Source organism: Oenanthe melanoleuca, chromosome 10 (assembly GCF_029582105.1).
Source record: "Oenanthe melanoleuca isolate GR-GAL-2019-014 chromosome 10, OMel1.0, whole genome shotgun sequence".
NCBI lineage: Eukaryota > Metazoa > Chordata > Aves > Passeriformes > Muscicapidae > Oenanthe > Oenanthe melanoleuca.
Window position 1 is genome coordinate 3,954,267 of NC_079344.1, and position 15,960 is coordinate 3,970,226.

The 15,960-nt window shown below is 41.6% G+C and overlaps 1 protein-coding gene across 1 annotated transcript in view; it reads right to left on the bottom strand.

Moving 5' to 3' along the window:
* The window catches only part of CHRFAM7A (CHRNA7 (exons 5-10) and FAM7A (exons A-E) fusion), a 36,101-nt gene extending 24,167 nt beyond the window's left edge, over positions 1-11,934 (bottom strand). The window contains exons 1-2 of the mRNA XM_056499786.1: positions 11,662-11,934; positions 10,408-10,547 (exon numbers count right to left, since the gene is read on the bottom strand). Coding sequence (XP_056355761.1) covers positions 10,408-10,547; positions 11,662-11,716 — 195 coding nt within the window. The 5' untranslated portion in view covers positions 11,717-11,934. The remainder of the gene's footprint in view (positions 1-10,407; positions 10,548-11,661) is intronic.
* Positions 11,935-15,960: the final 4,026 nt, after the last annotated feature.

The window sequence follows — 15,960 nt, forward strand, 5'->3', positions numbered from 1 at the left end:
ACCTTAACTCCTCTGTGAGAGGAGCTTCCTCAGGATGTAAATGTGCTCTGTTAGGTCTGAGTTGTGCTGCCATTGGCTGCACCGGGGCTTTGTGCTGGCAGTGGGCTGGAGAAGTGGCTTTCACTGAGTTCCAGGAAAATGAAGCTGAGATTACAAATATGTGTGAGAGCCTCATGATGTACCATTTTTGTTACCATGGGGACATAATTGTAACAGCAGTCTCTCTTCTTTTTTTTTTTTTTTTCCAGTACATCATTGTTAACAAGAGATTGTATTTAGATATGAACGCATTCATTTTTGCAAAGACAAGCAGGGATAAGGCATATGAAATGAGGAGAGTATAGCAGAACTAATCACATACATCAGCACATCTTGCATGAAAAAAATGTATTTTGAAGAGCAAGTTGTATTTTCCAAGTTAACTTATGAATTTCCGTGATTAATTGAAGGTTTCACTCAGTTCAACTTTTGAATATAGCAAACAGCTTAAAGTGCAGTTAAATTTCTTGCAAACATGCAAAGTAATAACTGTCTTCTGTTGCTTTATTTACAAATAATTCTTGATTCCAGTGTATTTTGTAGCAGACTCCTGCTGAGAGGATTGAACCCTGAATTCTTGTTAAATATTGGCTCTAGGATTACCATTGCCAGTCTGGCACAGATAGGCATCCCAGCTCTGAACACATGCTGGAATCAGGGAATTAGCAACAGTACCACAAGATAAGATCAAACAATAGAGCCCCCATAGCCTCACTCATTACATGGTGTTAAAACCAGAGGGAATCAAAGTCTTTGAACTCGATTTATCTTCCTAGAAGTTGGCTGCAAAACACTGAAATTGAAAGGTCAGGTTGCTACACTTGAATGTACCAGCAGACTGATGTGGAAGGAAAGTGTGTTATTTCTTTAAGGAGTGAATAGAAAGTTCTGGGAGAACAAGAATCTGAAACCCAAGCTGTCTCTCTCTCTCCGTGTGTGTGATCAGAGCACAAGCTCCAGTACCAGCCTGCTGCTGGCATTCACCTATCCTATTTTTGTGAGCAACAGTAACAAAAATTTCCACACCTGACCAGAGCATATTTTCCAAGATCCAGCATCAGCTGAAACCTTTGAGGAACACCAGAGCCACAGAGACAGAAGCATCTTACACAACTACAAGGAATAGCTCTGTGCACTACAAATGGACATAGACAAAGCCAGCTACAGAGGGTCAGACTGATGCCTAGAAAGGCTTGCCTGGAACAGAGACCAGACAGAACTAAATGAACAAAATAGGTACTTACTGAACGGCCTTAAAAGGATCCTCCTTGGCCAGTGCAAGAGCCTTGCCAAGGCTGCACACAGGATGAATCCAAGATGGATCCCAGTCAGGAGTTTTATAAGTTTTAAGCCACTCTTTTATGAGTTTTGATTCATCTACATATTTGGGTTATTTATCCAATTACAGCTTCAGGTTATAAGTCTCAACTCCCTGGCTTTTCCCCCTGCCCTTCAATTTGTTTCTGCTTTTTGGGTACTGGTTGTCCTTGATTCTCTAGCTAGGAAGGGATTGTTTTGTCTGACTACCCTGTGAAGAGAGCTTACTAACACCTAGTATGAAGTTTCAGAGTTACATACCAAGCAGCAGAGAAACTGAAAAATATAAAAGCTGAAACCTAAGGCATCAAGATAGCAAAATGCTATTACTCATCGCAGACAGTCACTCTATACTACATCCTACCTCCATCTTCCCAAGTATAGAAAATTAAGCAAGGAGGAGTTGCTCCAAAATTCCTGTGATATGTGACATTACCCATTATCTTGAATGTCTTGGGCTCTCTGTTCAGTCTAGGATACAGCACAGACATGACCATGGCAATTAAAAAACTTCCTGGGGAAGGGCAGAGTAAAAAAATGCATTGCTTATCCTGCTGAATGTCTGCAACTCTTGACACTGAAGTATTGCTGAGACACTTCAATAACTCAAGATGAGTCATTATTACAGAGGTTCCAGTTATTGCTTACCCTACCCCTCTGATGGACACACTCAAGAGTCCTCTTTTAAAGGATCTTCCTTTCCTGCTTTCCATGAAAATCCATACTGCCCCCACTTCTCTGATATGCCTGTAGAGAATCACAAAGGCACTGAGAAACTGTGAACTTAGCTGAGAGGAATACTTTGATGGAAATCAACCATATCTCTGTTTCTTCACAAATGCAACAAGCGTCATGACTGAAATGTCAGAACACCTACACGGTCCTTCAGGCTGCTTTTTCCACAGCACAAAAGAGCAAATTCTCCTCTGTGAGAAGATTATTTCTGTCTGTGGGGACAGAGATGGAGTGAGCACTCCAAAATCCATTAAAATGCTCATCTGAATTTCTGGAGCTTTTTCAGTAGTTATTACTTTTTCTGTCCTCATTTTTGCATTCAGTAGTTTTGGAGATGGTGGGTAAGAGCCTCATTCCTTCCTTGCTGCCTTCCTCTCAAACCCTAACCCAGCACACCTGCATAGTTACTGACAGCAATTAAGGGGATGCCAAGCACAGAAATGTGCAAACACTTTTGACTGAATGCAGAAAACAAGCCAATGAAAGGACAAAGTAGCAGTGCTATATAATTAAACGTGTGTGGGTCCTCCAAGTCTGCACATGGTTATTGATCATCTTCCCTTCAGGGGAGTTTTTTATGAGGAGCACACAAGGAATGAGGAAACAGGATTATGAACCATGCAAATGTGGCTTCACATCACTACCAGAATATTTGGGAGAGATGAACTGGATGAATATCATATTCTTATCTTGCTGCCAATGAGCAGCACCATGGCTCCATGCCATGCTCCTAGTGCTTCACAGGTAGCTGTTGTTGAAGCCAGGGTTCCCAGCCTTTTCTTTTTACAAATCAAATTCTGGTTGCAGGAACAGGCATGAAAATGCAAGCACAAGTGAAGGTTAAATCTGAATAGACATTTACTTCAGACTGCTTCTGGTTATTCTTGGAAAATAAATCTTTTAATTTTGAATAAATTTAAAATAAACTGGTTAATACAGTAAAGTAAATTACTTAAGTAATTAAAATGCGAAGTGAATTTTAAAAGGTTTCTTTTTCTATATAAGTGCTTGTACAAATAGGCTCCCTGCTGCCTACCCATTGCAACTTTCTTTTCCTTTTTTGCTTGCTTTCTTTCCTTTTTTCCCTTTCTTTCCTTCTTTCTTTCTTGCTTGCTTTCTTTCCTTCCCTTTCTTCCTTTCTTCATTTCTTCTTTTCCTTTTTTTCTTTTCCATTTTTGTAACTCACAGATATATTTAGATTGGGAACAGTTGGATTGTTTAGTAGTCTATTCAGGCTACTGAACATGGTGAAGAGTTCAGGAGAAATTGAAGAATTCACATCTGTATCATCTAAATTTGAAGTAATTAACATTTGAAGTAATTAACATTTGAATGTATTTATGTTAATATGCTGTTCAGAGATACAGAATTGTTTGCTTCCAATCCATTGACAATACTTTGTTCAACTGCTGTCAGCAATATTAGATTTGTAAATGACTGGAAACTTTTGATAGCATGTGCTTTGCTGGGAGAAGAGCAGGCACTGTATCTGCAGGGCTCTGAGAATGCAGCCCTGAGCAGAGACAGAGAACAGGGACAGAAATACCACCTTGCTTTAGTTGTACTTCCTGCCTTCCCTTGCCATCATCCCCAAAATTGCCACAGCACATTCCTGCCAACTTGCAGACCCACACAGATCACACTGCAGGAGAGGGGCTGAGGCCATGGTGGTTACTTGGGAGCTGCTTTTTCCCACATAATTCACCCAGCCCCCAGCATCCTCCCACAGCACTTCCAGAAGCCTTCCCAGAAAGGAAATGGGCTCAGCAGGGGCAGCCACCTGCATTTGAACTCCCTTCCCATGAATGTTGGCACTGCAGTCAAAGGCAAATCCAGCCCTGGAGGAACCAAGGCAATCCCAAGTTTCTGTGCACAGCAGAACGGGCTTTCCCAAGGAGCAGCAGGTTTCTGGAGCATGGGATTGTTCTGTGTGAGCAGAGAGCAAACCACACACACAGGGCTGTTCCTGGCTGGAACCAAGCCTGCAGCTCCCCAGTAGCATGGCAAAGGGAAACTATCCCCCTGACACAGGGCTGCAAATGCTCAGCTCTGCTTGGACTTCAGGCACAGATCCTTGGCCACTGCAGGTCAGGGGAGTTCCACTGGCCAAGGGCAAGACCATTTATGAAGAAAAATATGGGTCTTTAATCTTTCCATACAAATTACCAGAGACCATAACAAGCTGATCCATATTGGTCAAAACAAAACAGGTGAACTTGTGTATCAAACAAAATGGTACAAAAATGTGAACTTGTGTATCAAACAGTGACATCCTGCATTGGCTACTCTCTAGAACATGACAGTATTTTTTAAAAAGAGGAACAACATTCAATATTACAAAGAGTATATTCATTTCAGTCCCAAACTTCTGTGAATTAAAAGCTTTGCATAAGACCAAGTATTATCCAGATCTGACTCCCAGGAACTACATCATGCACTGTAATTTTGCTTCATTAGCTGATTACTGAGGACTACTAATAATTACTAGATAATGTGACTTTGCAGGTTCTGCTGTTCTAGTAAGAGGCCCTGTGTAAAATGTGAATGTTTTATGTGCTGGCCCCTGTCCTCTACAGCAGTGTTAGAGAGAAATCTGTTTCCTAACACCTTAGCCAGGCTTTTCATAGAAAGGTTACAAGTCCTTTTCATCACAGCCAACACAGCAGTAGATGTTTACTCACTTTTTAAGCTAATGGGACATCCATACCATCACATTTAGAAAATAAAATATGAGGTATGGAGTTTTTATGACTAAAACTGATTATTTACATCACAAAGAACAAGAAAATGTCTAAGAAACTGCTTCTCTTTACTCATATTAGAAGGAAAACCCACACAAACAGAAAAACCAAAGCTGATTTTTTTTACAAAAAAGTTCCAAACATCTCTCCTATGGAACCAGAAAGCAGAACAGAAGTTCTGATTTTCACATACAATGAATATCTCTAATGTCCTCAAGTGAACTATTATCAGGAGGGTTTTTTATAGCCTTTAGTCAGTCCTCTTTTCCTTCCTCCAAACTGCCTTTAATTAGTGTACATTCACTGCTTCCCATCCCATCCTACACATCCTCCTATGTTTAAAATATCTTTCCAGATCTAACACTGTTTGAGGAGACTAGGTAAAACGCTGAAGGAAGAGTTAAAAAATCCAGAAGATATTTAGAAGCCCAGGAAAGATGGACAAATCTCACAGAAATAAGATTGCAGTTTCTCTTAGTATATTAATATCTCATTACAGTAGGGTAGGGAAAGGTGTTGTCTGCTTGTTAAAGTAGATCAATTATCAGAATATTTTAGACTCTTGTCTGATCTGTTCTTCAGATTTCATGGAAAAATACAATACTCTGTTTTCTGTTATAATCTGTAACTTTCATGGTATTAAACCTTCACAGCTAGGATGATACTTGGCTAACTCTTGCCACCATCTAACTCAGACTCTGTCTCCTTCAGACCTTCAGGGATAATTGGAGCTGTGCTCAGGATTTAGTTAAGTATCTTCTGTAGCATTAAGGTGAGCTTTGTAGTGAAATCTCCAAAACCCAGCCTGAAAATGTCTTCATTATTGGTGTGCTTCTTGATATTTGATTTAATTTTTTCTAGCTTTTTAAAATTAAAGAATTAAACCATAAAGGCCAACCAATATGTGAGTAGCTAATTAAAATGAAATTTGAAAACTTCTCTTCCACTGAGCTCTTAGGTATATTAGATTTTGGAAAAATAGAATACTCTGTTTTCTGTTATAATCTGTTAACTTTCATGGTATTAAACTAACTAAAAATATCAGAAGGCATATCCCAGCACCTTTCCAGTTTTCTAAACTCTCAGGAATAAATTATGGTGGAATGGAAATGGCTGCAAGATGAAAGTGCAAACAGTTTCTCTCTTTAGCATGGTGGGAAAAAAATTCAAGCAACAAACTGAGAAGAAAATAAAGCTTAGAGAGATATTTTAAAATGTACACATATGAATGCTAAAATTGAAAGAATAATGCAGATTTGATGAGCTTCTGCCACAGCCATTGTTTGCAAAGAGGCTGCTGAGGTCTGATAAACAGCTTAGGAACTTCATTAGCACCATTTTTCAATGAGCCTCTTAATTTGGTTGTTTTATTCGTTTTTCCAGATTTAAATTTCTTTTTTTCCCCTCTTTTGATGGGCAAGATGTTTGTTTTAAAGTCTGTTTCTTTCCAGAAGCTTTTCTGTTTCTTTGAATGTCAGCACGATTTTCTTTTCAAAATTTCAAGATATTTGACATTACTATCTTGCCCAGTGGGTCCAGGGTATTGGGTTGCAAATACTGAATTGAAGATCCTTACACAGAGCCTTTGCAAAAATGTAAATCATTGTCAGCTGGATCACTTCTCTGTGTAAAACAAAAAAAGGACCAAAAAAAAATATGAAACTAAGTCATGCAAGTAACCAAGGGCAATGTGAGATAAGCAAATTTGACTAAGTTCAGGTAAATGTAAAAAAGTTTGCATGCTTTCATTTATCCTTTGGTCTGCACAAGTGAGTTGAACAGCCTAAAGGAACAGGATTTCCCTGGAGATTCTGCTGCTGCTCACTACATACAAACAACTATTCAGCGCTTTTCTTTCCCCTAACTAGAAATTTTTTAAAAAGGGAACAAGAGAAACTGGAAAATAAGCAAAAACTGTTGTGTAGTAAATTATTTAATTGGCCAGAAAATGTATTCAGGAAAGATTCCTGACTAAATAGTGTTATGTAACATAAGTAAGAATTTGAATGTTCATGAACATAAGTAGCTTAATTCAACTTTCTTAAATAAATTATTAAACGTTGATTCTAAAAAATTAACTAATTTATGATCAGAGTAGACCAAAATGGTCACACTCATAACCACCAAAATGTTTGTCACCATGAGTCTTGTTGAAGTCACAAGCTAAGATGGTATTGATCCAGCATTCTCCCAAGTTTTGCAACTTGAATCAGAGCTAGAGCTCTCTTGTTTTTTTTTAAATATATGACATGTTAAGTGAAGAACCACCACAGGTAGTTTTGTGAGCAGTTTAAGCTAATCTAAAGCCAAAGTACAGGTCATGGAGAGAACTGGCCCCTCAAAAAAGGATAAAGTAGCTCTCACTCAGAGAGGCACTGGTGCAAGCCCAGAACTCAGAGAGATTCCCTCAGTAGCAAAGGATGAGACCAGCTTAGGATACTCCCAAAGTTCCACATAGAAAGCTTGTGAAAATTCTAGATTCCAGCAACAGAGCTGAAAAACTTATATATTGAGAGTGAACCATTGACAGCTACTCAAAGAATGAGTTCTACCATGTGGGTTTACCAAGTTTTCATTCTCTAGCTTTCTGCTAGAAAAAAAGTATCTTTTTTATTATTATTATTTGCCTGAAGAAGAAAAGGTGTCTCATTTTTCTAGAACAGTTTTTTAGTACTGTTCCCAAGTTGAAAAATAGCAGGTCTGCTTAGATGTTGGAAAAAGTCTACCATGATGGTAGTTGAATACTGACTGCCCAGGAAGGTTGTGGAAACTCTTGCTGTCAAGGTGGTCAGCACATGACTGGACAAAGTCCTGAGTAACATGATCCATTTAAAACATCTTTACAGTAGGGGAGTGGACAAGATGAACTCTAGAGGGCCTGTCCAAACTAAAATAAGATTGTGATTTTTCTACCCATTTAGATAGCAGTAAAAATTGTGTTTGAACTATCACTCTATACCTCAGCTTATTCCAGTTCTTCAGACTTGTGTCTCAAAGCAGTCATTTGCAGTATAAATGTGTGACCACTTAATTTTGAAGGTTTCATCTTCTGACTTTTGGGGATGAAATACCGTCTCACACATTTCTCTTAATTGTATTAACTTACAGTCAATACAGATATGTCTGTTGTAAAAATGCCAGGCTAGGCACAAACTTCACAGCCTCGTGCTATTGCATTTGTTTTTTATGCCATTCCCTATTCTGTAGATGAGAGTAGGAAGAGCACTGCTGCTGTGTATATTCCTGGTGTTCCCTCCAAACCAACAGGCAGTGGCTGAATATTTTTCTCTGATACTACTGTTGGGATGGATGTTTAAGAGAAAACAACACTGTTAGAAGGTATTTACCTCTATACAATGTTTAAAAATGCGGTGGCTGTAATTTTTTCCAGTGTGGAAATTATATCAGTGTGTTTCAATAATCTGTTTCTCAAAATATGTTTATGCTGGAAATTTTCCTAAGCCTAAGTTAAGATTCCATGCCAGCACTGAAATACCAGACAAGCAGAAGCCAAAGACCAGTTTTATGTGCAGATTGAGGGGTTTCCATGAGAAATAGAGAAAAATAAATAGCTTCTCTGCATCCTATAGTTTATTTTTACTGCCATTATACTGAAGCTATGACCATCCATTAGCCTCTCTTCTTTTTCTTCCACTAAGATATGCCTTTGTCTCTTAAGATTTTTCTATTTGAAGTCCACTCTTTCAAACCTCTTACTTTCCATTTTACATCCCATCCTCTTCCATCTAAATTCCACCTCTCTTCCAAATTCTTTTGCTGTATCTCAGGCCTACCATGTACTCCCACTTCCTCTCTAAAAGCTCCCTTAGTTTTCTAGCTCTACTCTTCAGTCATGCATCCCCAAACTGCATTTTTTCTTATGCTGCCTCTGCTTTTCCTCCCCATTTATAAAGATTTTGTATAACTTACTATGCCAGCTTTCATTCTCATTACACAATTAATTAATTCTATTTTTTAGTGAACTCCACTAAGCTGGGGCAATTGGCACTTACAGATTCCTCATTATGTACTGCTGATATGAACATGCATATTAATGTGCAATACCATTAAAAGAAAAACATATCTACAACTATGGGGTAGAAAATTTCTAGGTTTAATAAGGTTTAATAGGTTTAATAAGACAGGTTAAAACTAGAAATGTAAGGTAGGAAACATCCATTGTACTTAGAAAAGATTTCATATACTGTTTCCCTTTTCCTGTCAGTGAAGTCAGAGTGGAATGGAAGAGACTTTACCTAAGGAATAGCAGCAACCAGGATCCAGCCTGGCTCAATCTGTTCTGGCAGGGATTTGATGGATTGGCTCTGGAGAGGTCTAACTCCCAATTAGACTCAGTGGCTATCAGCTGAGAAGCCATTAAAGTGAATATATAAACTACAGGAAAGTATGATGGTGACATGCTTTGTTTCTAGCTTGTTAAACCAGTAATTGTTATTGCAAGTAGCTGTCATTCCCACCAGCATTTGCTTCTTGTTGACAATGAAGAAAACTCATTTGTTTTATAGCGTGAAGCTTAATTTACTTCATGGTTAGTTTCTTTCTTTGGCTGTCAATCCCAGATCTTGGAGGGAGAAATGCAGAGAGTTTTATGGCAAGCAGAATGAGCTGTAACTAAACAGCCAGTGCAAAAACTAAGGTTTCTGACTGGCTATGAAGGGTGATTCTTGAAAGGCACATAGGATCAAAGGCTTCCTTTTGAATCATATTAGCCAAGACTGCCAGTCATTGACTACACCCAGATTGGCTAGTGATCTGTGGATATTTTCCTTTCATTTTAATTAAATTTGACAACTCCAGAAGAAATTAACTCCATGTTTTGAACTTCATTTGATGGGAAGATAATGGAATTTTGAGGTTAAATACATCTTAAAGACTTTAACTTCCTTATTAGTTGTCATAGCTAGTTGAATTCAGTAAAAACAAATATTGTAAACCCACTTATATATGCTGAGTTGCATCTCTGTGCCACTGTGACAGAGTGAGGCTTAAATTAATCATATTTGAACCCAAAAAGATCCTACAGTGCATTGTACAAGTACAGCACAGGAATATCTATTGATGTAGCAATCAGGTGTGGTTGTAAATACAGTAGCTATTTAAGGATATAGAATGTAGCAATCTCATCTACATACCAAAGGAAATAACATAATTTGGATTTGGCCAGGATTTCCTCTCCCCTACATCTTCCAAAATAGACAGCTCTTAAGTGACCAGCAGAAATCAAGAACTTTGGTTTTGCAAATCCCTCCCAGATTATACTGCTTATTGGTTCTAAGAACAGTTAAGGATTTGAAAAGCAAAGTGTGCATTTTGAGCTCCCCTTGAAATGTTTTCTATGGCTAAAAATGTTGGGAATTTCTGACAAAAAATCTAAGAAAGAGGTAAACTGTACTTCTAAGTTTAGTTATTCAAAGATGCAGACAAAATTTGGCATTGTGTCTTGAATTAGTTATGATTGCAAATTTCTTGTAATCTTCCTTTGCTATCTCAAATGTCCCTTCTAGGAAGGAAAAATCCTCCTTTGAAACAGTTTCCTACAAGGTTACAGACTTACCACATCCATGATCTGCATGAGGCTCAGGGTGAAATAGACAGTGAGTGGCTGGGAATCATTTGCGACTGGTCGCTCCAACGGGTTGTAATTTTTCAGCAGCTCCTTGTAAAGCTTCCTTTGGAACTCTCCTTGCAGAGACTCTTTGGGCACAGGAATAAAAAGATAAATAATAAGGATTCTATATCAGAAAAAGTTCAGGCATGCTTTTTCACTCCTATCAGATATTATGTCTCTACTATTACACCTGCTGCATTCCCAGAAAAAAATGCCACTGTATTTCAAATAGCTCATTAGCTACTACAACAAAATCCTAATCACAAATATTCATCCCAGCCTGTTAGGGGGATTACCTCTTTGATAATTTCTTGACTGGCCAGGAGTGGTACATTCTAAACGTTAATGATGCTTACTCAATGTACGCACCCTTCGGTCCAACAGCAAGAAGTGATGAAGAGGAAACACAGTACCTGTGATCTGACACTTGTCCTGGCACAGCTATAACCAGAACAGCAGAACAGAGATATGGGCAGAGGGCATAAGCACCATAATGGGAGAAAAATGGCCACAGGTTAGACTGAACACTGCTCTCGGGCTGCTTCAGACAGAGAACTCTTTGGGGCAAGTACACTCTGCTTTGTTCTCTGTTCATGCAGTTACAAACGAAGCGGGGTACGGGGCTCCTGGCAGAGATGATAGGCACTGCGTTACTACACATGCTAATATTTGGGTATTTCTGTCCTTTTTGCGCTTCAAATTCAGGGAGGATGCTTATTTCTGCTGTCTTTCTGTGGAGAGAAGGAGCAGGTCAACATGAATGGAACAGAGAAGACCAGGGACAGAGGCAGTTTTCCAACGCAGGGGAATGTGCAGTAGGGTAGGAACAGGTGCTCTGGATGTCAGCCCTCCCTGTCCCACTCCAGACGGACTTCTCTCTTCCCAATTTTCTCAACTGCCCCCACAAAAAGCCACAGCCTCTGCCCTGGGACAGCCACCATTTAAATCCCTTGAGAGAGCTCGCTCCCTCGTCCCCACCGTCCTTCTCCCGCGTCCCATCCCGGCTGGTCCCAGCGCTGGCCAGCTCTCAGCGTGGCCCGGGACGGGGCGAGCCCCGCCAGCAGCAGCGGCCGGGGCCGGGGCAGGACACAGGGCACGGCCGGGGCCAGGACAGGGCACAGGGCACGGCCGGGGCCGGAGAGCCGCCGTGCCGGGGGAACCCGGGGCTGCCGTCCCCACCGACCCTCCCGCCCCACTCACCGCGTACGAGCCCCGCCGCCGCCAGCAGCCACAGCGCCAGCTCCGGGAGGCCCATCCCGGGAGAGCCGGCACCGCGAGGGACGGACACGCCAACAGCAGCGGCGCTTCCCCCGCCGAGCCCCGCCAGCTCCGAGCCGCGGATCCGGGCCGCTGGGAACCGCCGGGAGCCGCCGGCGCCCCGGGCACCTCCGGCTGCTCGGCCCTTTCCTGCGCCCGCAGCGGAGCTCGCCCTACGGCGCCGCCGGCCCGGGCGGAGCGGAGCGGAGGGATGCTGACGGCCCGCCTCCCCGCCCTGCCTCCCGCCTGATGGATTTCCCTCCCTTCCCTAATCCTCGAGTGTCTCCGAGCCGGAGGGGAGGGAGGGAGGGAACCGCTCGCAGGCTGCTGCGGCAACCGGAGCGATGCGGTGCGGCCGGGCGAGGGGCCCCGGCGTTATAGAGCCGAGAGCGGGGGCGGCCCCCTCCTGCCGGCAGCCGCGCCCGCCCGCAGCCGCTGCCCTCCCCAGCCCCAGCGGCACCGCGGGGAGCCCCGGCTGCTCGGGCCGGCAGAGCAGGGGAGGAGCCGGCCCGGGGAGCGCGCCCTGCCCGCGCTGCCCCGAAAGCCAAGGGGCATCAGCCAGCCCAGAGCCCCCACCGCTCCCCGGCACCGGTCATTCTTTTCACCACCGGCAGCGGCTGCTGCTGTTGTGGGAGGTGGAATTAGCCCGAAGGCAGCAGAGTGGCCCAAACAGGATAACCCCTGCCGGGGCACAGGAGGGCAGCGAGAGGGGAGGCAGCCAGGGCACGGACCAGGGCAGAGCCAGTCCTTGCTGGCCTCAGCCAGCAGCTTGGCTTAGGTCACATCTGGGGGGAGAGCAATGGCCACAATGATGTTGCACATATGGCTGTTAAATCCCCAGCAGAGATTCAAGGCTGGGGGCTCAGGTGCTGGATTTTTTGTCTAGATATGGGGGAAAAGCCATGGCTGAGGGGCATTGTGTTTAGTGCTTGACAAACACATGACAGTAAAATGATGGCTGAGCTCCTGCTTGGGACAGGTGTAATGCATACAGTGCACCACAGTTGGAAAACAGGCCTAGAAAATACAACACATTTTGTTGATTGTCTGGTTCCCATCTGCAATTCTAAGTGCAGTTTTGAGACTGTGGACGGGTTCTTTCTTTCAGTCCAAATCCCTGCCCTTCAAATCCAGTTGCTACATTATATGAATGTCCTAGGCAGCTGCACTTAAAGAAGAATAGTATTGAAGAATGTCGTCATTTGCAAGAGGCAGCTAAGTGCTTGTTTTTCAAATAACCATCAAACAGCAGTTTATTTAGCCCATGTTAATTCTCAGCATTAAAAATCCAGGTTACCTGTTTTGGCTTAAGCACTGACCTAATTTGTGTAGCTATTGTTTAAGTATTTTTAAACATTCAGCACAAAAGCAAATGCATCTTGGGGCAACCTGAGTAGTTCAGCAATTGGCGTATCACATGTTTCAGCTGTCAAATACAGCAGGACTGAGACCTTCCCCTTTTCAAATGAGCCAGCATGCCAGACAACTTTACCAAAGGGTAGTGGAAGCCAGCAAGTGGCAAAGCTAGCTCTCCAAAAGCGAAGTAATAGCTGGTGGGTTTTTGGGGTTTGGTTGGTTCTTTTTTCCATGAGATACTGACCTTTTTTGGAGCAGCCAGCAGACAAGAGCGAGTTGCTAGGGAAGCTCTGTGTAATTCACAGAAAAAACAAGTGTTATTATTCATTTGTACTTCAGTCTTCCCATGGCAGTGCTCTCAGTATCTGGATTTTTGCCTTGTCTTATTTTGGAAAGAAGGCTCATTTTCTTTCCTTCTTCTACAGTTATCCACTGCTGTTTTGGCACAGGTGCCCCAGATATTTTTGGGTGTTCAGTAAACAGCATGAATTGTTCAGGCAAGAAATTTGGAGAGGAAATCTACAGTTCATGGCTGACCTCTACTGTTGGCTCATTTTTTTGCTTTACACTTTGCTTTGTTGACAACTGCCTCACTCCTCCGTGATGAACACAGGATCAGCATCATGCACAGCCCAAGGTCTCAAAAAGCAAACCCTTTAGGGGATGGTGCTGAACCCTCTTACTTACCCATTTTCCCCACTTAGTATAAGTGAGGAAATAATATTTTTAACTATTTCTTTGATAAATCTTGATTCATATTTTGTTTGCTGCAGTCTTGTTTTCATCTGATGTTAGCAAATTGAATTTTATAGGTACTTCATGAATTCTTTTGATATTCTTTAATAGCAACCAGCACCTCAACTCCTTGATTAAACTGTGTTCAATCAGATGCATTCTTACTGAAGGTTTTACCTTTCAAGTCAGACATTCTGCTGTGAATGCACATAAATGGCAGGAAAAGATCTTATCTGCTTTCTGTAGACATCCTGGCTAATAAAAGTTAATTTCATAAGCATTGATAGATATTGTGTAGATACTAGCAAAGAAAGGATAAAAACCAATATACTGAAGTCCTCTAAAAGCCTTTATTTATGGCACTGGTTTTCTCTGTAGGATCTGGTGTTTACAACTTCAAAGCAAGCGGTGCAGCCTGTGGCCAGCAGAGGCTTTCTTTGCCTGCAGGGCCAGCCAGAGACAATACCCACTCTTCTCTGAGCTTTGATTCTTCTCTCTCTGCTCTCCAGCTAGGTGATTTGGAGACAGCTGTTTCCCCTCCCTAGACATAACTTCTTAGACACAATGATGAATTTGAGTTCACTTTACAGTTACAGGCTGAGTACAGGAACTGTGATAGGTCTCCAGCACACCTTCCACAGTTGGGTGTTTGCCAGAATATAAACAAGCCTGTAATGTCTGCTTGTTTCTCACATACGTGGGACATAGTTAGAGACAGCCAATTGTGTGTCTGTTTGTGAATAACCAATTGCTCAAGGACACAACATTGTGCACAGATCACGTCACACATATCAAGGTCAGGATAGAAAATGTGTGTGTTAATAGTGTGCATCCAGTACTGGTGTGCTGTCTATTGCTTCTTTATCTGATAAGCAAAGTACTGTGTACAAAAGGCTTCACTTAAGTGCTATTTCAGGTCTGTTTTGAGTCTGAGAGAGGCACAGAGCTGCTAGAGAAACAGCTACAGGTTTCCGAATTGGTGTGTCTATCAAAGAGACCCTCATCATGACTGCAAGATGATTGTTTACACCCAAGGACCATCCTCCTAGTTCAATTCACAAGGTTAATCTCGTGCGTTGATCAGTGAAAAGAGCCAGGGACTGAAGAACATTCAGAATGACTTGTGCAGTCATTACAAGATGTTGCAGTTGCCCAAGGTTTATAATATTACAAAATTGAGAGAAATCTCTTTGAACAGATTTGAGATGAAAAAAATCGTTCATCTTCATGATGTGACAGAAGATGATAAATTCTTCACTGTGAGAAGAGGCCTGAGAAGAGGCTGATAGAGAAGAAGTGACCATCTTGCACTGTATCCATCTAGGCTGACTGCAGCACTTGCTGACTGATCTAATTATTGTGCAGCTGCAATGACCTGGGGCTCCATATCAGAAAATAATCTACTTTTCCTTCTTCTTCTTTCTTTTTATTGAAATAAGTAAAATAGGCTAGGATTTTAAATGGTAGCTTACAATACATGTTAGATGCACACATTTTCTTGAATGTTATTTGAATTAAATTGCCTCTTAGTTGCTTTTTTTTTTTCAGATAGTCCTAGTAGTTGCATCCCATGTTATTAGTTATTCTCTGTTGTTTATGTTGCCCAATGAGTAGTCTCAGGGATTGAGAAGATATATGTAGCAAACTTGATTTTTTTTCTGTAAAATGTGCTGAAATATTATATGGTTCTTCCTTATAAGAGGTAGCAAGTAGTTTTGATGTTGAGTTTTCTATTGAAGGATGAATTAGTGATCTGAAATATGGTTAATTTTGTGATTGAACTTTATATTCTCTACATGCTAATTTGAACAGAGGTTCACAGAGGCAGTCTGTTCCCCAAATTCTTAGTTCCTACACCAGATTTCCAGAAAATTATCCATTCCCCAAATTGTCGTCTGTTGGGAAGGATAAAGAAGGGCACAGACTACTCTGTTGTTTAAAAATAACAAAGCTTCTACCCTGCCACTTTGTAAAAAGCAATTACAGAGAGCCTTTCTGAACAGTGCTCAGATGTGAGGAATATGGATTTGTCAAATTTGCCTAATGACTGCATAACTAATGAGTAAGACCTGTGGTCATTTCTGTAATGCAAACATTTTCCAAAAGTCATACTTTTGTCTTTTATTACTGTTAGCATACACTCACAATTAA